General features: G+C 46.6%; 1 protein-coding gene across 1 annotated transcript in view; it reads left to right on the forward strand.

The window, feature by feature from the left end:
- The window catches only part of LOC141066982 (myomegalin-like), a 336,488-nt gene that overhangs the window by 170,047 nt on the left and 143,630 nt on the right, over positions 1 to 22,811 (forward strand). Inside the window, exon 2 of the mRNA XM_073558020.1 lies at positions 22,626 to 22,764. Coding sequence (XP_073414121.1) covers positions 22,626 to 22,764 — 139 coding nt within the window. The remainder of the gene's footprint in view (positions 1 to 22,625; positions 22,765 to 22,811) is intronic.

A 22,811-nucleotide genomic window follows, 5' to 3' on the forward strand; every position in this document is an offset into this window, starting at 1 on the left:
GGTGAAATGAGAACAAGAAGGTTGACTTCCTCCCCACTGCTCCGACTGCTGTTACCACATCATCCATATCCTTCCCCCTGTTCTGACTTGCAAACTGATTGTGTCACTACTGAGCTGTCTTTGGACCCTTCATTGCTGGACGGCTCCTTTCTGCCCTCAGTGGCAGACAATCTGATTTGCTCCGTTCCAGAGACTACTTCAGAGGATCGCACGCTTCCGCGGCCTGCGAGCGTGCACACGGTTCGTGTTCAGCGCCATTCCAAAGGAATCCACATAAGAGTATTTCTACATTCTAGCGCACTCAAGCCAAGCGGGACCCAATACATCGGCACAGTCAGGAGACTGTGTTTTTCATTCCTCCGTAACAGAGCCAGAGACATTGTCCACGATCTACGGCGGCGGCGGGAGCTATTCCAGCCTTTCCCCAACAAGAACTGCAAGCGATAAGTTATCTTTTTCGTACACCTTTTTCTCAAATATTGTGTTTGTGTGTAAATCCCATTGGTGCCATTACTGATCTCATCTCCCTGTGTGGAGTATTCCTTGTATGATAATAACCTGTTCTAGTAAATCCTGTTAACCCCTTCTCTGCCTCCATCTCCTCACTGCATCCAACAAATCTTATCCTCTTACATCTGCCCCTAATTATTTTAAATTTGAAGACTCCTGATTGGGTTTCCATCTGCTGGATTGGCTGTAGTGGAAGAGGAGTAGGTCTCTATTATACTCTTTCTACTCTGGTGAAATTGATGTCACTTTGTTGGTGTCTGCCACTAGTGTTTGGATATGTGGACTTTCCTGAATGGGTCTCTCCATTTGCTTAGTTGGCTGTAGTGGAAGAGATGTCACTCCCCATTATACTATTTCTACTCTGGTGAAATTGATGCCACTTTGGTGGTGTCTGTACCTAATTTTTGGAAATGTGAACACTCCTGGTTGGGTCTCCATCTGTTGGGTTGGCTGTAGTAGAAGAGGTGTCAGTCCCATCTACACTAGTGGTTCCGGTTTCCCTACAGTGCTTGCTTGCATTCTTCATCCCTCCTATGGGCCGTACCAGCCTACTCACTCTAGGGGGTTAACTACCACCCTCTGTATGTCAGCACTGGAGTTGCATCTGGTACCACCTCCTTGTCCCTCCTTGGGTCGCCGTTTTCACCTGCTGCCTCCTATCCGAGGTCGGATTTGGTAGGCCACCTGGTTATGCCCCTCCAGGCTTTCTGAAGGCTATGACACAGTGGTTCTACAACCTTGCCCGATATAGTGTTGTGAGTTCATTTTTCCTTCACCAGTGAGGTCTGATGAACTCCCTCTTCTGGCAAAGGAAGGTAGTGAGGCTGATTACCAAACAGCTGAGCAGGTAGATGATGACTGGGTCACAGGAACTGATGACTGGATATAAGGCAGCCGACGCCCTGCTGCCTTGCCGGTGATTTTCCTGCTGGATTCTTGGAGACCAGTCTGATTTCTGCTTCTCAAAGCTAAGTTTTGCTCTGCCTTTTGTACACTTTAGTTCTGGTTTTGTTTGCCTTGTTTTTTGGAGTTCAGCCATCCCCGGCTGGGGGTGAGCTGAATTCCATTTTTGTCTCTGATCTGTTGATCTCTGGCTCTGTCTTCAGAATATACCTGAGTGCTGATATAGTCTTTTTGAAGCCTAGCGACTTCAGGGCCTGTTTTTCCTATCAGTCTGTTGGTTCATTTTTGGATAGGGTTTTTGCGGACTGCAGACAGCAGCTTTTCTATCCTGTCGTATTTAGTTAGCTTGGGCCCCATCATTTGCTCAACCTATCTTTATATCTGTGTTAGTGTTTTTTCATCTTGCTTCACAGTCATTATATGTTGGGGGCTGCCTATTGCTTTGGGGTCTGCTCTGGGGCAGTCAGTTTTTCCCTTTTATCTCTTTAGGCTTATGTAGATCTCCGGCTGTGACGAGGTGTCTAGGATCACCGTAGGAACACTCCACGGCTACTGCTAGTTGTGTGATAGGATTAGGGGTCTGCAATCCGCTAGTTTTCAACCTCTCTGATTTTCTGGGCTGAGCTTGTGTTTAGTTAGCTTGGGCCCCATCATTTGCTCAACCTATCTTTCTATCTGTGTTAGTGTTTTTTCATCTTGCTTCACAGTCATTATATGTTGGGGGCTGCCTATTGCTTTGGGTCTGCTCTGGGGCAGTTTAGATTTCCCCTTTCTGTCTTTAGGCTAATTTAGTTCTCCGACTGTGATCGAGGGGTCTAGGGCACCGTAGGAACCACCCACGGCTACTGCTAGTTGTTGTGGATAGGTTCAGGGGTCTGCAATCTAATAGCTTCCAACTTCTCTGGTTTTCTGGACTTAGCTATTATTTTTGTTTTTCCCTCCTTCGGTGACTCATCCATAACAGAATCACCGGCCGTACCGCAGATCCTAGGGTACTCAACAGCAGGAAAGAATTGTAAAAAAAATGGTGTCAGAATTTCTTTGTGTATATTTTTTCCTCTATATCTCTGAGGCCGTAGGGGGAATTTTTTTTTTCTCTCAATGGAGATGAAGCAATTGTCTGATCGTGTGGAGCAGCTCACTGCGGAAGTGTGGGGAATTTCCGCCTATCTTACTCATTCACATGCTGCTGAACCAAAGATCCCCACTCCTGATGTGTTTTTTGGGGATCGGTCAAAATTTTTGAATTTCAAGAATAATTGTAAATTATTTTTTGCCTTGAAACCTAACTCGTCGGGGAGCTCCGCGCAGCGGGTTAAAATTGTCATCTCTTTGCTGCGCGGCGATCCCCAGGATTGGGCGTTTTCTTTGAAACCTGATGATCCTATTCTAAATAATGTGAATGCATTTTTTCAGGCCTTGGGGTTGTTGTATGATGAACCTAATGCTATTGATCAGGCTGAAAAGGCCCTGTTGGCATTGAGCCAAGGTCGGGATTCTGCAGAGTTGTACTGTCAAAAATTCCGAAAGTGGGCGGTCCTTACTACCTGGAATGATGATGCCTTGGCAGCTCTCTTTCGGAAAGGTTTGTCAGAAACTGTAAAAGATACTATGGTGGAATTTCCTGTTCCCTCTGGTCTTGACGATTCTATGTCATTAGCCATTCAGGTTGATCGGCGTTTGCATGAACGCAAGACCGCACGAGAGGTGTTGCCACCTGTTGAACAAATGTCTGAACCTATGCAATGTGACAGAGTTTTGTCCAGGGCGCAACGTCAGGAGTTCAGAAGGCATAATAAGTTGTGTTTTTTTTGTGGAGATGCCTCGCATATTATTTCTGTCTGCCCTAAATGAGAGAAACGTTGTGCTCACACGTTTTCTGTAGGTGGTGTTCAACCTAAGTTTTTTCTGGCAATTACTCTGATCTGCTCCCTGTCCACATTTTCCGCCAAAGCTTTTGTGGATTTGGGAGCAGCTCTGAACCTGATGGACTTGGATTTTGCTAAACGTTGTGGATTTCCTATGATGCCTTTGCGGACGCCTATCCCTTTGAGGGGTATTGATGCGACTCCTTTGGCGAAAAATAAACCTCAGTTTTGGACCCAGGTGGTAATGCGGGTCGCCACAGACCATTAAGAAAATTGCAGATTTTTGGTGTTGCATAATTTGCATGATACCATTGTTCTGGGGTTTCCCTGGTTGCAAATCCATAATCCAGTTTTGGATTGGAAATCTGTGTCTGTGGTGAGTTGGGGTTGTCGGTGTGCCCTTAGAGATGCTCCTGTTTCTCCACCTCTCCCCAGTCGCATGATGTTCCTGACTATTTGGCTGACTTTTATGATGTATTTAGTGAGAATGAGTCAGCATCTTTGCCTCCTCATAGGAGTTATGACTGTGCAATTGAGCTGAGCCCTGGGTGTAAATTTCCCAAGGGTCGGCTTTTCAATTTATCTGTACCCGAGCACAAGGCTATACGATCCTATATTAAGGAGTCGTTGGAGAAGGGTCATATTAGACCATCCTCTTCACCCTTAGGTGCTGGTTTTTTTTTCGTGGCCAAAAAAGATGGTTCATTAAGGCCTTGTATTGACTATCATGCCCTCAACAAAATTACTGTTAAATATCAGTATCCGTTACCCCTGATTTCTGATCTATTCTCCAGAGTTAAAGGTGTTTGCTGGTTTACCAAGCTTGACCTCAGGGGGGCGTATAATCTTATTCGCATTAAGCATGGGGATGAATGGAAGACGGCGTTTAATACTCCGGAGGAAGATTTTGAGTACCTGGTGATGCCTTTTGGGCTCAATAATGCCCCTTCTGTCTTCCAATCCTTCATGAACGATATTTTCCGAGACTTTGTGGATAAATTTTTGATTATCTATTTGGATGATATTTTGATCTTTTCCAAGGATTGGGACTCCCATGTGGAACATGTTCGGACTGTGTTCCGGATTTTGAGGGAGAAATCCCTGTATGTCAAGGGATCGAAATGCCTTTTTGGGGTACAGAGGAATTCATTTTTGAGGTTCATTTTGTCTCCGTCAACTATTGAAATGGACCCGGCCAAGGTACAGGCCATTTATGATTGTGTTCAGCCCACTTCTTTGAAGGCCCTCCAGAAGTTTTTGGGTTTTGCTAATTTTTATCGGAAATTCATAGCTAATTTTTCTAGTATTGCCAAGCCATTGACTGATTTGACTAAGAAGGGTGCTGATGTGCTGAATTGGTCTCCGGAGGCTGTTTCTTCCTTTCAGGAGCTGAAGCGAAGATTCACTTCTGCTTCGGTTCTGCGGCAACCTGATGTCTCACTCCCGTTTCAGGTAGAGGTGGACGCCTCTGAGATTGGTGCAGGAGCTGTTTTGTCCCAAAAAGATCCTGTGACATCTAAAATGAATCCCTGTGCTTTCTTTTCCCGAAAGTTCTCCCCATCCGAACGTAGCTATGATGTGGGGAATCGGGAAATGTTGGCCATGAAATGGGCATTTGAGGAGTGGAGACATTGGTTGGAGGGAGCTAAACACCAGGTCGTGGTCCTTACTGAAAACAAGAATTTGATTTACCTGGAGTCGGCCAAACGCTTGAATCCTAGACAGGCCAGGTGGGCCTTGTTTTTCACACGTTTTGATTTTGTGGTCTCTTTTCTTCCTGGCACTAAGAATGTCAAGGCAGACGCCCTCTCTAGGAGGTTCTTTGCTGATTCTCCTGTTGTGACCAAGCCTGCTACCATCTTAGGCAAGGGGGTAGTTCTTTCTGCCATCTCGCCCGATTTGAGACGTGCTCTGGAAGAGTTTCAGAAGGACAAACCTGAGCGTTGTCCCAGTGGAAAGTTGTATGTTCCTGACCAGTGGAGGAAGAGAGTGATGTCTGAAGTTCATTGCTCTGCATTGGTTGGTCATCCAGGTAAAGATTGGTGCGTGCCTTTCATCGGGCTCACCCTGATCGCCCTGGTGGCATGGATGAGGGTTTGGTGACCCCTCCTCAAGGGGGAGGTTGTTATGATGAGTCACTGAAGGAGGAAAAAACAAAATACCAGCTAAGTCCAGAAAAAACAGAGAGGTTGGCAGCTATCGGATTGCAGACCCCTGAACCTATCCACAACAACTAGCAGTAGCCGTGGGGGGTTCCTACGGTGCCCTAGACCCCTCGATCACAGCCGGAGAACTACATAGCCTAAAGACAGAAAGGGGAAAAACTAAACTGCCCCAGAGCAGACCCCAAAGCAATAGGCAGCCCCCAACATATAATGACGGTGAAGCAAGATGAAAACACTAACACAGATAGAAAGATAGGTTGAGCAAATGATGGGGCCCAAGCTAACTACATAGGACAGGATAGGAAAGCTGCTGTCTGCCATCCACAAAAACCCTATCAAAATGAGCCAACCGACTGATAGCAAAAACAGGTCCTGAAGTCGCTAGGCTTCAAAAGACTATATCAGAACTCAGGTATATTCTGAAGACAGAGCAAAAGATCAACAGATCAGAGACAAAAAATGGAATTCAGCTCACCCCCGGCCGGGGATGGCAGAACTCCCAAAAAACAAGGCAAAACAAAAACAAAACTGAAGAGTACAAAGCAGAGCAGAAAAACTTAGCTTTGAGATGCAGGAATCAGACTGGTCTCCAAGAATCCAGCAGGAAAATCACCAGCCAGGAAGAAGGGCTTCGGCAGCCTTATATCCAGTCCTCAATTCCAGCCACCCAGTCATCATCTAGCTGCCCAGGTGTTTGGTAATCAGCCTCACTAACTTCCTTCACCAGAGGAGGAAGGAAGGTAGTGAGGCTGATTACCAAACAGCTGAGCAGGTAGATGATGACTGGGTCACAGGAACTGATGACTGGATATAAGGCAGCCGACGCCCTGCTGCCTTGCCGGTGATTTTCCTGCTGGATTCTTGGAGACCAGTCTGATTTCTGCTTCTCAAAGCTAAGTTTTGCTCTGCCTTTTGTACACTTTAGTTCTGGTTTTGTTTGCCTTGTTTTTTGGAGTTCAGCCATCCCCGGCCGGGGGTGAGCTGAATTCCATTTTTGTCTCTGATCTGTTGATCTCTGGCTCTGTCTTCAGAATATACCTGAGTGCTGATATAGTCTTTTTGAAGCCTAGCGACTTCAGGGCCTGTTTTTCCTATCAGTCTGTTGGTTCATTTTTGGATAGGGTTTTTGCAGATTGCAGACAGCAGCTTTTCTAACCTGTCCTATTTAGTTAGCTTGGGCCCCATCATTTGCTCAACCTATCTTTCTATCTGTGTTAGTGTTTTTTCATCTTGCTTCACAGTCATTATATGTTGGGGGCTGCCTATTGCTTTGGGGTCTGCTCTGGGGCAGTTTAGATTTCCCCTTTCTGTCTTTAGGCTAATTTAGTTCTCCAGCTGTGATCGAGGGGTCTAGGGCACTGTAGGAACCCCCCACGGCTACTGCTAGTTGTTGTGGATAGGTTCAGGGGTCTGCAATCCGATAGCTTCCAACTTCTCTGGTTTTCTGGACTTAGCTATTATTTTTGTTTTTCCCTCCTTCGGTGACTCATCCATAACATTATAGTCTCCATCTGCTGGGTTGGCTGTAGTGGAAGAGGTGTCAGTCCCCATTATACTATTTCTACTCTGGTGAAATTGATGCCACTTTGGTGGTGTCTGACATTAATTTTTGGAAATGTGGAGACTCCTGATTGGGTCGCACCATCTGCTGGGTTGCCTGTAGTGGAAGAGATTTGCTGCCCATTCTATACGATTTCTACTCCTGTAAAATTGATGCCACTTTGGTGGTGTCTGCCGGGTCTCTCCATCTGCTGCGTTGGCTGTAGTTGAAGAGATGTCGCTCCCCATTACACTACTGCTGCCATGTCATTTTAAAATTTGTACTGTGGGTCAATTGAGGCCACTTTTTCTGGTGTCTGCCAGTAATTTGATGTGGTTTGGCAGTTTTTGGGTCCATTTTCAAGGTGTTGTGTATGCATAGAATAGAATCGTAGAGTTGGAAGGGACCTCCTGGGCCATCTGGTCCAACCCCCTGCTCAAAGCAGGATTTGCTAAATCATCCCAGACAGATGTTTATCCAGCCTCTGTTTGAAGACTTCTATTGAAGGAGAACTCGCCATCTCTCATGGCAGCCTGTTCCACTCATTGATCACACTAACTGCCAAAAAGTTTTTTCTAATATCTAATCTGTGTCTCCTCCCATTCAGTTTCATCCCATTGCTTCTAGTCTTTCCTTGTGCAAATGAGAATAAAGATGACCCTTCTACAATGTGACAGCCCTTGAGATATTTGTAGACAGCTACTAAGTCTCCTCTCAGTCTTCTCTTTTGCAAGCTAAACATTCCCAAATCATGCAACCTTTCCTTATAAGACAGGGTTTGCAGACCAGTCACCATTCTGGTCGCTCTTTTCTGAACTTGCCCCATTTTGTTGATGTCTTTTTTAAAATGTGGCGCCCAAAACTGGACACAGTATTCCAGATGAGGTATGACCAAAGAGGAGTAGAGGGCAATAATGACTTCACGTGATCTATACTGTATGCTTCTGTTAATACATCCTAGAATTGCATTTGCCTTGTTTGCTGCTGCATCATACTCTTGACTCATATTCAGTCTGTGATCCAAGTCTTTTTCACATGTGCTGTTGCTTAGCTCTATTCCTCCCATTCTGGATATGCTTTTTTTCATTTTTATTGCCCAGATGTAGTACTTTGCATTTTTCCCTGTTAAAAACCAGTTAGTTGCTGCCCACTGCTCCAGTTTATTTATATCTTTTTGAATCCTCTATCTCTGTTCTCTAGTATCAGCTATCCCTCCTAGCTTTGTGTCATCAGCAAATTTAATCAGTTTACCCTCAATTCCTTCATCTAAATCGTTGATAAAGATGTTGAACAATACAGGGCCCAGGACAGAGCCCTGTGGTACCCCACTTGAGAAATTCTTCCAACTGGATGTGCAGCCATTTACGACCACTCTTTGGGTCCGATCACTAAGCCAGTTATGAACCCACCTAACAGTTGTCTTGTCCATTCCATACTTAGTAGTGTTGAGCGATACCTTCCGATATCGGGAATTATTGGATCGGATTGGATCGGACCGATACCACAAAAATATCAGATATCGCCGATTCCGATACCGGAAACCAATGCAAGTCAATGGGACACAAATATCAGAATGAAAAAAACCCTTACTTTCCTTGTAGGTCAATTCTACATGAAGGAAAACAACTAAGAATAATGTAGAATGTATTGGGGGAGGTGGAGGAGACATTAAAGGCATAGAGGTTTAGCCCAATCAAATGGAATAGCAGGAATTAATTTTTTTAAAATTTTTTTAATTCTTCAGGGTGGTCTTCAGGGTCATCGTCTCCAGGGTCGTCATTTTCGGGGTCATAGTCTTCTTCGGGGTGGTCTTCAGGGTCGTCATCTTTAGGGTCGTTGTCAGGGAGATCCAGAGTGATTACCAAAAACCATTTCAAAAAGCTTGAACTTGGAAATGTATCAGAAGGTATAAGAAGGCTGAGGAACAGCTGAGAACCAGCTGACGGTACTGGAACCTGGATGGGTAGCCGAAGGTACAAGAGCCAATGGAACTACCGAGGACCAGCTGATGGTACTGGAACCCGGTTACTAAGTAGGAGGTACCTGTGCCAGAAAGCACTACCAAGGACCAGCAGACGTTGGTGGAACTCGGATACCGAGAAGGAGGCACCTAAGCCAAAGGCTCTGCCTGGAAGCAGCTGACGTTACTGGAACCCAGGGGGACATATTCAAGATTGACTTCCAAAGAACCAGCTAATGGTACTGGAACTCAGATAGGCAGCAGAAGGTACACATGAAATAAAAATTTGCAAGGCCACGAGCCGGCCAAAGTTACCGAAACCCACAGTCCTACAGGGGGAGCTTGCCCTATTGGCACTAGGGAACCAGCCTTCATTGCCAGATCCCGCAGCCCAAATAGGAAGCACCTAAACTGCAGGCACCATAGAGTCGGCTAACCCGACCGCAACACGACAGGACAACGTATTGGAGGCAAAGTGACGTTGACACTACCCGGAAACAGCTGGCGTGCTGGAACCAGCAAATAGTGACTTGGCACTCAACTTGAATGATCCTTTTTGAAAGAAAATTTTATTATGTGCAGTCTCAGAAACGTTTCGGCCCACAACAGGTTTTCGTCGGTCTGCCGACTGATGTTACAGTATGGTGACTAAATGCAGGTCCAAAATTTCGTATATATTGATTCCTGCTAAATGCAGGTCCAAAATTTCGTATATATTGATTCCTGCTGGTGCAGGTGTGCACTGTGCACTCACTTGATACTGTTTGCGTATGGGCTGGTAAACTAGCCAGACTCAATATATATTGATTTTGGTGCGGTATCTAACTCCTTGGATTCAAATTAGGATGATGCACATTGTGAGATGCTTGGCCATAAAAAACAGGCGTTTGATATGAAAAACTAAGTGCTCTTGAACCATAGGTCCATCCAGGACTGTAGCTGAGAGGGAGCACAAGATAAGCGGTGTAATCAATGTAGTGGTATCCCCTAAAACTTGTGAAGGTCGGTTTGGGGTGTGTATATCAAAACGCGGTATCCACCGCTTGTATGGCGTGCTGGAACCAGGCTGGGCAGGAGGAAGTACCCGTGCCAAAGACACTTCTGAGCAGCAACTGGCAGTGTTGGAGCCCAGGGATTACAGTAGAAACAGAGTGTAGCCAGAGGCCTAATTGGAGCAAGTTTAATATCTGTAGTAGTGTGAATGTGGACAGGGCAGGCGAAACTGCCCGACACACAGCAGGGGATCAGCTGACGTTACTGAACCCCAATAACACAGGAGCAAGTGTTGACTGTGCAGACGGCACTTCTGAGCAGCAACTGGCGGTGTTGGAGCCCAGGGATTACAGTTCAGGTGGTAGAAACATGAACACAACAGGAGACCTGGATACTGTTGCCAACCAATTATTTAATCTGGAAGAGGACTGGCAAATTCCTGTCATATCCAGGCCTTGTTCATTTTCAGAAAAGTAAGCCGGTCAACGTTATCGGGGACACAAAACTTTGCCACATTTGGGCCATACTGGTCTTTCCTTGTGCTGAGGCGCTGCTTCTGTTCCCTCTTTGTGCCTCAACGCACTGAGCTGCTTTGTAAAGCACTAGCAGCACTGCTCTCGGGTGGAATGGAGAACATGATGGAATGCACCAGTATGTCTTGGTACTCCCGCATTTTACGCTCCCGGTTCAACGGTGTTATGAGGTTTTGTAAGTTGTCCCGGTAGCGAGGATCTAGGAGGGTGTACACCCAATAATCAACCGTGTTGAGAATGTGGGCGATGCGGCGGTCGTTTCTCAGGCACTGCAGCATGAAATCAACCATGTGCTGCAGACTGCCAACTGGCCAAGAAACGCTGTCCCCTGCTTGAGGCGTCATCTCTGCCTGCTCTGCATCACCCCACCCTCGCTCTACATACTGACTACTAGAGCATTGTGTACCTCCCTCCTCTGGACAGATGTCTTCCTCCTCCATTGACTCCTCCTCATCCTCCTCACAATGTGTCCCCTGCCTAGGCCTTTGTGAGGAACCACGTTGCGCAGACTGTCCAGAAGCAGATGGCATTTGTGACTCCTCATCCTCCACCTCTTCCACAACCTCCTCCCTTAGTGCTTGCAGTGTTTTTTCAAGCAGGCAGATAAGAGGGATAGTCAAGCTGACTAGTGCATCATCTGCACTCACCATCCACGTGGAATCATTGAATGCACGCAAAACGTGGCAGATGTCCTTCATAGAGGCCCACTCAGTGATGGTGAAGTGTGAACGGCGCGCAGTGTGACTTGTTTGCGCCTGATGCAGCTGGTACTCCATTACTGCTGCCTGCTGCTCACACAGCCTCTCCAACATATGTAATGTTGAATTCTACCTGGTGGGTAGGTCACATATGATGCGATGTTCCGTAATCCGGAATCTGCGCTGCAGAGCTGCAATGCGCGATCTTGCCATGCTGGAACGCCGCAAGTGAGCACACTCTATGTGGACCTTGTGCAGCAGTGCATCAAGATCCGGATAGTCCCTCAAAAAACTCTGCATGACCAAGTTGAGCACATGTGCCATACATGGAATGTGAGTGAGGTTGCCTAGGTCTAGAGCTGCCACCAGATTTCGGCCATTGTCACACACTACCATGCCTGGCTAGAGATTCGCTGGCACAAACCACACGTCGCTCTCCTGCTTGATGGCATTCCAGAGCTCCTGCGCTGTGTGGCTTCGATTCCCCAAAGAAATTAATTTCAAGACGGCCTGTTGACGTTTGGCCACGGCTGTGTTCATATCGGTGGTAACAGGTAAGCGTTCACGGGTCCTTGTGGAGGTAGACTGTGACGACTCCTGCAGTGCTGATTCAGAGTAACTGGACTCTGAGGAGGAGTCAATGTGTACAGACTGGATTCCTGCAATCCTTGGAGTTGGCAGAACAAGTACAGCGCCACTCTCAAGATCTGTACCCGGCTCCACAACATTTACCCAATGGGCAGTGAGGGAAAGATATCGTCCCTGTCCATGGTTATTGGTCCACGCATCGGTGGTTAGGTGGACCTTGCTACTGATGGCGTTTAGTAGCGCATGTTTAATTTTTCCCTCCACATGCTTTTGCAAGACAGGGACGGCTTGCCTGCTGAAATAAAAGCGGCTGGACACATTGTATTGTGGGACTGCCAATGCCATGAAGTTACGGAAGGTGTCAGTCTCCACCAGCCTGAATGAGAGCATTTCAAGGGCCAGTAGTTTTGCAATGCCAGCATTCAGAGCCTGTGCTCGGGGGTGGTTTGCCAAGTATGGGCGCCTTTTCTCCCATGCCTGTGCTACCGATGGCTGTAGACTGGCCTGGGAGTGTGAGGATGACATGGAACGTGGTGCTGTGGGTGGAATGACACTGTGTCTCTGTACAACAGTGCCAGAGGTTCTTCCATGGTGATCCTGTAAGGAAGCCGAACCAGCTGTGTGTGAGCTGGAGGAAGAGGCTACAACACGAGCTGAAGAGGTGGTAGGTGGTGCTGTAGGTTGGCCTAGGTCTTCAGTGTGTCTTTGTAACTCCACCACGTGATTGGTCCGCACATGTTTCCACATATTTGTGGTATTGAGGTTGCTGACACTTTTCCTTCTTTTCACTTTCTGATTACACTGCTTGCATTTGACAAAGCAAATGTTATCTGCAACTGTGTCAAAAAATGACCAGGTACTGCAAGTCTTGGGAGCGCCCGTTTTGGGTTTTGGAAGAGGCATGCTCCTAATGGATGCAGAAGTGGAGGCTACAGGCAACTGAGTCTGCCCCCTCCCTCTCCCTCCTGTTTTGGCCGTTCGGAGAATCTCTTCCTCAGAGCTGCTCCCATCACCTTCCTGTACCTCACGCCATGATGGGTCAAGGACCTCATCATCTACACTACCCTCTTCAAATGACTGCTTCTCCTGGGTTGTCTAGACAGCACAGTGTGCACCAGAAAGTGGCACCTGAGTCTCATCATCATATGCGTACTGAGGTGTGCTGACCATAGGCACTGGCCCACCCTCCTCATCAGATTCTGAGAGACAAAGCTATTGCGCATCACTGCATGCTACCTCTTCTTCAAATTCTCGAATGCTGCTTGGCTGGCCCCCTCTTTCCAAGCCAAAAGATTTAGAGAACAGAAGTAGAGATGGCCGCCTGGGCAATTTGGCAGGTGGTGAAGAGACAGAAGGGTGCCCTTCAGTGCTCTGGACCTGAGAGGACCTGGAACTAATTGAAGTTGATGCATTAGCTGCCATCCATCCGACAACGGCTTCAATTTGTTCGTCCCGCAGCAGTGGGGTACGGCGAGCTCCTACAAAGCTGCGCATAAAGGACTGTTCCCTGGTAAAACTGGGGGATGCGGAGTCACTGGTGCCCGCAGCAGGCAAAGAATCCCCACGTCCTCTCCCTGCAGAAACTCCATGCCCACGACCACGTGCCTTGCTCCCTGCCTTCTTCATCTTGATAGACTGATAAAGATAGGCAGAAAAGTACTAAGGCTTGTGCTTATTCCTGAACAGCTGATAACAGGTATAAGAAACACTAATTTTATAAATTGTGGACTAGACTTTAATATGAGCTAATGTGGCCTACACAACTGTAAAGTGGAGTGTTTGGTGAACTTTATTAACTTTTTTTCACACAAAAAGACACTGGATGTGCCCAAAGATGTAAAACCGATAGTATCACAAACTTTTTGTAGCTATTACAATGCAGGAAGGTAACCTACAATGCAATAGATGAGGCTCCAAAAAATAGGCTAATACTAATCTGGCTGGGGCTGCAGGGCACAAGCCAGCACAACGGCTCCTCTATCTACTCCTATATAGTGTTTGCAAATATTCTAGCTGGAACCACACTAATAGGAGAAATCTGGAAAAATGAGCAGCACTAATGCAAAAAAGGACAATGTATGAGGCAGTGACGCACACTGAGCGGGCTACAACCGGAGGTGGCTGCAGAACACACTACAGCGTGAGCTGCACTCACACACAGAGACCTCGCAGACAGCCGTGAACAGCGCTGCAAGGCAAAAGAAAGCTTCTCACACAGCGGTTGCTAAAGTAGCCTGGGTAAAGCACAATAAAACAAATCGCTAGCTTAAACTGTCCCTCAGAGTCAGAACAGCAGCGTCCTGTCCCTAAGTAAATTCACAGCAGAGTGAACCCAAAATGGCGGAGGTGGCTTTTATAGTGCATCATGACATCATTTCAGCAGCCAGTCACAGCCGTGCCATTAGTTAACATGCCTAACATGCATAACAGGATGTGCCCACACTTCTTATGATTCCTCATTGGCTGAATAAAATCAAACTGGCTCATTGCATTATGGGAACTTCCGATTCCGGTATTCGATATTCTAAAAGTATTGGAACTCCATATCGGAACTCCGAAATAGCGAATATCGGCCGAAACCCGATATTGCAGTATCGGAATGCTCAACACTAATACTTAGCCATTTTTTCAATAAGGATAGTGTGAGATACTTTGTCAAATGCTTTGCTGAAGTCAATATATACTATATCTACAGCATTTCCCTGATCCACCCAATCAGTGATTCTGTCATAGAAGGAAATTAAGTTAGTCTGACATGACTTATTAGTTTCAAACCCATGCTGACTCTATTTAATCACTTCATTATTATCCAGATACTTACATACATGTTGTTTAATAATTTGTTCAAAGATCTTTCCTGGTAAAGAAGTCAGACTCACCGGTCTATAGTTGCCTGGGTCCATCTTCTTCCCCTTTTTGAAGATAGGAACAACATTTGCTCTTCTCCAGTCTTCTGGGACTTCTCCTGTTCTCCAAGAATTTTCAAAGATTATGGAGAGGGTTTCAAAAATTTCTTCTGCAATTTCTTCTGCTATCTCCTTCAGTACTCTGGAGTGTAATTCATCTGGACCTGGAGACTTGAATTCATTTAGGTTAGCTAAGTGTTTCCTCACTATCTTTCTGTTTATAGATATCCTGGATTCTTCTATTCCCCTAATAGGACAGTGAAGAACAGTTGATGTTGCATATCCTTTCTGAGAGAAAACAGATGCAAAATAGGAATTTAATAGTTCGGCCTTCTCAACATCCTGTCTTATTTGTTTTTGCCTCCCATTGACTCCAATGACATTCGGCTATGTTCGGCGAATATTTGACTAATGAATCGTCGAATTTTGCAAAGTCGGGGGTCATAATCTGAACCGAACATTGAAATATTCGCTCATAGGTCCCATCTAGAGATAAGCATTATGTACAGATGATGTGCCAGCCCTGGCTAATCAAAACCATGCTGAAGACGCTGGAAGGTGTTATTCCTGGGCCTACAGTCCAGCAGCCAGGTACCACTGATTTGAACACTGGACCGGAGTCCCGTAAATCAATTGTCGACGAAATATGGTGTATTCCCATACTCAGGAGAAATTGTGTTATAAATTCTGTTATCTCCTTCCTTTAACCCTTGTTCCAAAAAAATAATTGGGGTCCTAAACAACATTTTGGAGATTTTTTTTCAGTTTCATAGCCCAGTGTTATAATATTCTGCAAAGCAACTGTGGGTTACAAAATGCTCACTGCACCCCTAGATGAATTCCCTGTGTGCATTATCTAAAAAGGGCTACTTGTGCAAGGGTGTCAGCTGTTTTAACATCTTAGGAGCTCTGCAAATTCAGCACAGCTCCCAGAATCTGTTCAAGACAAATTTTCATTCCTAAAGAATAGCACCCTTTCCCACTCAAGCCATGCTGTGTACCCAAACTTCAGTTTTTGGCCACATATGGCATATTGCTGCATTCAAGAGAAATGACACAACAAAGTTTGTGGTCCATTTTTAACCAACTATTGCTTGAAAAATGCAGAGAGCTCATACCAGAAAGCAGCAGGGTCTGTGTGCCAGTAACTAAGAGGAGTGATGTATTACAGGATGGGGCTATATTCAAGGGGCTTAGAGGAGAGATATACTGCAGTATGTTGCTCTGTGTAGAATATACAAATAAAGTCTGTGGTGCCTCATTTAAGAGTCTCAAACACGGGACTAGCCAGATCTTCCTCCAAGGGGTGGCTCCTTTCGGAAACCACCATTACCACCATATTAAGTGGCCCTTTAAGTCAATATCCAGCTCTTTACGAGTTTACAGATATGACAAGGGAAATACCAAGGCCAGGTATTCATCCACAGACAGCTGTTTTGGGGTGTTGCCCCTCATCAGTGTGTAGTAGGATTCTGGCTAGGTGGAAGCAATGCCTAGTAGACCAACATCACGAAACAATCACTGAAATCAGGGAGACCAGTCAAAGAAAACACTGCGGCAGCCGGCAAAGGCGCTCAATCAAGAGCCACCCCTTGGCTGGGTCCTTCCTTGGAGGAAGATCTGGCTAGTCCCATGTTTGAGACTCTTAAATGAGGCTCCATGGACTTTATTTGTATATTTGTATTTCCCAGGGAGCATTGCACCTATGATTTCACCGTGATTGAGCGCCTTTGCCAGCTGCTGCAGTGTTTTCTTTGACTGGTCTCCCTGAGATCAGTGATTGTTTCATGATGTTGCTCTGTGTAGAGGGACTGACATTAGTTGAGCTGTTTGTTGCCTGGTGCTAAGAGATCATGATGAGAAAATGCAAATGCCATTCTATAAATGTGTATAATAGAGAATTATCTTCTGCTATATGCATCAATACAGCAGCATTTGTGGTTTTGTAGGGGGTGGACTGACCTATGGACCTGTCTGATAAAGAGGGCAATGTGAACGAGATGATGTATACAATGCTTTATTCTTACTTGTATGTAGATGTGTGGGACAACAGCTAGAATTAGTGAAAGATGGTGTAGTATCGGGTTTTGGCCACAAGATGGGGACATAGAGTAGTGAGAGAAGGACTCAATGGCAAGCCTGCCCCGCATTCCCCCACGGTAAGGAACACTGCAATGCTCATCTGGAGAGTTCACTGGACCTGAGGAAAATTGTTTGGGGGCACCTGTTGCGCTCCTGTAGCAGTACTACTACGGGGGAAGTGGGCACTCCTGGCCCAGGGACTGACAGACATCCTGGGGGCCCCACGGCTGTGGGGTGCCCTTCTGCAGGCAAAGAACATCGGCTGTCAGGAGATGGCCCGGTGTACCGTTGATGTTCACGAACTACCGGGACTGCTGCGCACCGTTGCGCAGCATGGGGACTGTTCCGTATCTCCTTGGGGGTAAGAAGCCCTATTCCTAACGCAGAAGGGATGTGTAGGGGGTACTGCTCACAAAGGAAGGGGACGCTCTTGTATCTACAAATGTTTTCGTAATAGTAGATAATGTCTGTATAAAGATTTAGGGATTATTATTATGACGAGGAATATTAGTAGATATGCTGAATAGATAAGGGGAAAGCGTTAATTAATTATAATAATGGTTAAAATAAATGTTTAAAGGTATAGGTAATGAACATGTTTAACAAGAATAATTCAAATGTTGCCAGAAAGTTGGTTAAATTGTTATACTGGAAAATATGTTCAAGAAGGAGGTCCAAAATGTGAAGAAGTGGAAAAAATGCTTGCCATGACTAATTATAAAAGAAGGTACAAGATGATTTATGGAATTGGAACAGACAGCGGTCCACAGGTCAGGTCCTAGGTGGAAAAATACTCGGAATGAAGGAAAAGGGAAGACGGTGACCTGGTAGGCCAGAAGCTCAGTAATCCCGCCCTAGAGTGGAATGCAATTCTGAAAGTGAGAAAAGTGGGGGAGAGCAACCGTTGAGGAGTCCGGGTGGTCCTACCCCAATGAAAGGGAATTGTCATAGAGGCGCAAGCGCTTGCGGGTAGAAGTAAGCTACTCGGAGCATGATTGCTCCCGGCTCTGTCCAGCATCCCATGTAGAGCTAGAGGGCTCCGGGCTCTGCTCGGCAACCCGTCACCCAGACAAAAGAAAGTGTGGAAGTACTAAAAGGGAAAACGAAAGGTACGTGATTGTCGGGGATGACAATGGTCAAAGGAAGGGGGTATGTAGGGGGTGGACTGACCTATGGACCTGTCTGATAAAGAGGGGAATGTGAACGAGATGATGTATACAATGCTTTTGTCACATGAACCCGTCCTGTGTGACACGACCCGTAGGCCGGTAACTCAGACAATAAGACACGGCAAGTGTAACTGTCCTGTGTGACACGAACCGTAGACCGGTAACTGAAACAAGAAGACACGGGGGAAGGGAAAACAGTTACAATGGTGGGCCCTGCGATAGGGAACGGGGACGTGGAGACCTCCTGCACTTCCCTGAGTCAGTGTCCCTCCACTCCTAACGATCCCTAGGCTGGTTCCGCACCGGGCGCCAATCAGGATACCTGTCACCCTAGCACACCCTACACCTATCCCTTGCTAGGGAGCTGGGTGGTGCAGGCACTGGCCCCACCGCTGTACTAAAACACGCCAAGGAAAAATACAAAACAGGGAAACACCACTTAGCTTTGCTCTGTTGCTCTTGCTCCCAGCATCAGAGTCCACCACCAGAATGCAGCTTTCCTCCTGAATATCTGCCACCAAGCTCTGTCAGAGCTGCAAGGAAATCCTCTCTGACTCCTTCCACACCAGGACTCTGACTGAGCTGCCAGGAACTCTCTCCTTCCTTCACCTGTCTTGGTTGGAAATGAGCAATATCACCAACAGTGATCACAACACCTGACACTCTTTTATAACAGAGTCAGGGCAATCACACCTGTTTAAAATCACATGCACTAAACTAAAGAAACCAGAGTGCAATGATCCTAGCGGCCACCGGGGGCAAAACTAGAACTGAAGCCACCACAGTGCAAGAAAAAAAAAGGGTTACTAGTGCATTTTATCTGTCATGATCCAGCATGGATCATGACAGCTTTATTCTGACTTGTATGTAGATGTGTGGGACAACAGCTAGAATTAGTGAAAGTTGGTGTAGTACCGGGTTTTGGCCACAAGATGGGGACATAGAGTAGTGAGAGAAGGACTCAACAGCAAGCATTAGGCTAGGGAAACTGCATAGTCATGGTGGATGGAGTTATGGGACTGAGAAGGGGATTTCCAGAAACAGGAGATATAAGGAAGAAGAGTCCCAGGGGTACGGAGACACCCAGGAGGAAGAGAGAAGCGGGAAGAGCTCAGGAGAGGACGGAGGAAGGAGAAGCTCAGGAAAGACAGAAGAGAAAGACACGGTTACTCGGAGAGGGGGTGGCCCTGAGAGGACAGCTTCAGGATGGGACGGCAGTGACTAATGGAGGTCTGGGGTACAGGACGGCTGGACACTGAAGAGTGAGTAAATGTTACAGCGGGCAGACTCGGTCGGGGGAAGCGCTGTGGCCATGGGCCTAACGGCAGCCACAGTGAAGGAACCTAGGGATCTTCGCCGAACAGAAAGCAGAAGGAAGGTGACAGGTACTCAGGCCAGAGAGCAGAAGTTGTTGTGTCTGCTGTGGATGTCAAGAGGACACCCAATAAAGTTTGGACCTGATTGAATGGATTTCTGGGTCTTTCTCCTGTCTGTTCCGCAGCTGAAAGGGACCATCCCCAGTCGGCCCATGTACTACAGTTTCACAAAACTTTTTCACGCCGTTCTGTCTGTACCTGGTTGTCGGCGTGACAATGCATGTCTTTGCTTTAACCCTTTACTCCTTTCCCCCAAATTGAGCTGGGAGACTGATGACTGTTACCTGTATGGAGCCTGCTCAGTTCCCTGCTTTGCTGCTTAGCCGTACATATGGTGTTACGTCTTTGCTCTGCTGCATGACTATCCGTCAGTGCGGTCCCTGGTTGCCTCTGTGGAAGCTGTCCGCGGGTTGCGAGGTCATTTGCAGTTGGTGCATGACTTTTCACATGGGTCTGGGCATGCAGCCGCTGCCAGGTGCCCTGAGCCTCAGTTCCTGCACTGATTGTGCTGCAATGGTTTCTGTTTGTGCTTAGGGCATGCACGACAACACCTTCCCTGCTTTTATCATGGTTAGTGTGTATACTTGAAATGCTGTCCCCAACCAATTGCTGAGGGGCAGCTTCTATATAAACTTCCCCTTCCCTGCTGGGCATTGCTTGAGCTACTCACAAAGCTCCTGAACTTTGCTATGTGTGTTTTGTGTCTGTGTCCCTGGACCTCTCCTGTCTCTGTTTTGGTACCAAAGTCCTTGCCTTGATTCCTGCTTTGTCCTGTTTCTGCGCCCTGCCCTGGAGGTGGTATATCCAGGTCTGAAACCTTGATCCTGTACCTGTCCTGTACCTGACCCTGTCTGAACTGTGTCTGCTGCTATGTTTCTGGAATCCCTCCGTGTCTGGAGCCTCGCACCCAGTGACTCTAAGTCTTTTGTAACCGTTGTTCCTGCTGAGCATCTACTACGCTGTTCTCTGACTACCATGCAGTGCTAGCTCCATGCAGGCCCAGCAATCCTGCGGTTCTAGCACCATCATGTTTGAGTTCCTTCCTAGGTCCAATGCCCGGAGGCTGACGACCGCAGTCTGGAACCTGATGACCGCTGCCTGGAGCCTGGAGCTTGATGACTGCAATGGTGCCTGTAGGTCATGTCAGATGTCCGGAACCAAACGACTCCTGTCTGATGTCTGCCAGTGACTCTGATGTTCTGTGGGTGACCCTGATGTCCTGCCTGTGTCCTGATGTTCAACCTATGTCCTGATGTCCAGCCTGTGTCCAGATGTCCTGATGTCCAGATGTCCAGCCTGTGTCCTGATGTCCAGTCTGTGTCCTGATGTCCTTATGTACCCTTATGTCTTGCCTAGGTCCCGATGTCCCACCTATGTGTGCCTTGGTGATCTGTTGGTGCCTTGGGGTCCACTGGGTGGTACCCTTCTGGGAGGTGTGGAATCGGGAGCCAGGCATAGCCCTGTTTCATCTCTGTACTGTGTGACTTTACTTTAGTAAACTTTACGTTTTTTATAGCTGAAGTTGTGCGGTGTCATCAAGTCCTACGTGTCCTTGTCCACATGCTCAGCTGCCACAGAATCCCGGTCGCTGCCCTTCCCTAGTTTGGGTAGGCTCGGGCCCCCCTCTGTGGTATGCAGGGTCCGTATTGCATCCCCAGGGGATGCCCGCCCCTTGCCGCCATGGGCGGTCGGCGTGGAGGCGCCTGCTGGGCCGCGGCCGTGGCCATAGTCGTGACAAACTGATCATCAGCAGCAGGCAACATATACAACTCTGTGCTGTCATTATGGAGAAATGCAAGAGAGTTGAAGTTTGCTATAATCAACTATGCATGTAAAACCAAACAACAGAAATACAGATGTAGAGGGCAGAAGATAAAAATCGGTTAATATGGGTACTGAATAGGAGCAGAGAGTGCACGGAGGCACAAATTTGATGATAACTCACGTGTGCTGAGGGGTCTGAAGTAAGTGATGCTGGGAAATGTAATTTTAGTAGCAGAATGAATGGTCCTATTCTTGTAATATACAGCTCTGGCAAAAATTAGGAGACCACTGCAAAATTTTCAGTTTGTCTGATTTTACTCCTTATAGGTATATTTTTGAGTAAAATGTAAATTGTTCTTTTATTCTACAAACTACTGACAACATGTCTTCAAATTTCCAAGCACTAAATTTTGTATTTATTTTCAGAAAATGAGAAATGGTCAAAATAACAAAAAATGCAGAATCAGAAGCCTAATCAGAAGCACATTAAGTAGAAAGAGGTGTACTCTGTTTGGAATTCAACTGACACTGCAACAGAATGGCTGTCAGACATATAGAGAAGCTGATTTTTATAAAACTGTGCAGTGGTCTCTTAATTTTTGCCAGAGCTATATGTGGAGCTGGATACACCAAGGGGCATACAGAGATGAAATAAGACACAAAAGTATAAAAAAGAAACATTTTGTTGGGCATATTCTATATACTAGCAATAGGTATGAATGCAGTGTGCTTTGTGAAAAAATTTGCGATTCTGCAAACAACCCTTTTAACATGCACCTTATCTTATCAGTGACGTATCAAAAAGTTACTGTGATAAATCTGGCACATTCCAAGACTAGGAAGGCTAAATGACCAGTCACACACAGCGATCTCGCTAGCGAGATCGCTGATTTTGTGACGCCACAGCGATCTCGCCAGCAAGATTGCTGTGTTTGACGGGGATCAGCAACCGGCCCCCCTGCCGGTTATCGTTGTTCATCCTCGATCGGCCTGGGACATTTTTCGATCACTGGTCTCCCGCTGGCCAGCACGCATCTCTGCGTGTGGCAGCGAGAGACCAGCGATCAGCGACGCTGGTTTCTAATATAAACATCGGGTATCCAGGAGCCGCGGTTCTGGGATACCCGCTGTTTACCTTGGAAACTGGCGTAAATGCTGGTTTGCAAGGTAAACATCAGGTATCGAGGAGTCGCGCGGCTCTTAGATACCCGATTTTTACCTTGGAAACCAGCATGTACTCCGGTTTCCAAGGTAAACAGCGGATATCCAGGAGCCGCGGCTCCTGGATACCCAATGTTTACATTAGAAACCAGCGTCCAACGTAGCTGGTCCTGATCGCTGGAGGGGCTGTCTTGTGACAGCTCACCAGCGATCAGCCTAACGATGTCCCAGCAATCCCATCATGTCGGATCGCTGGTGGGATCGCTGGGACATCGTTATGTGTAACGGGGCCTTAAGTGTTCACTGGCTAAAAATGAGACAACATAGATAAATAAGCCCTATTGCCATTTTAATTTTTATATAACGTATTTATTTTGCATTGATATTGATGTTCATTTTTTCTTGACAGGAACAAGTAATGAAAGGTGAGATCTGCATCCTGAAAAGTAAGCTAAAAGAGCAAGAAAAGCTGTTAAAGAAAGCCTCAGATCATGTGAAATATGCAAACCTTGCAAGAGAAGACATGGAAAAACAGATCATTAAGCAAAGTACGTATGGTGCATAAATCTGTTAGTTTATTGCAACACAATTAAAC

Source organism: Dendrobates tinctorius, unplaced genomic scaffold (genome assembly GCF_039654945.1).
Source record: "Dendrobates tinctorius isolate UK_male_01 unplaced genomic scaffold, ASM3965494v1 ptg000012l, whole genome shotgun sequence".
NCBI lineage: Eukaryota > Metazoa > Chordata > Amphibia > Anura > Dendrobatidae > Dendrobates > Dendrobates tinctorius.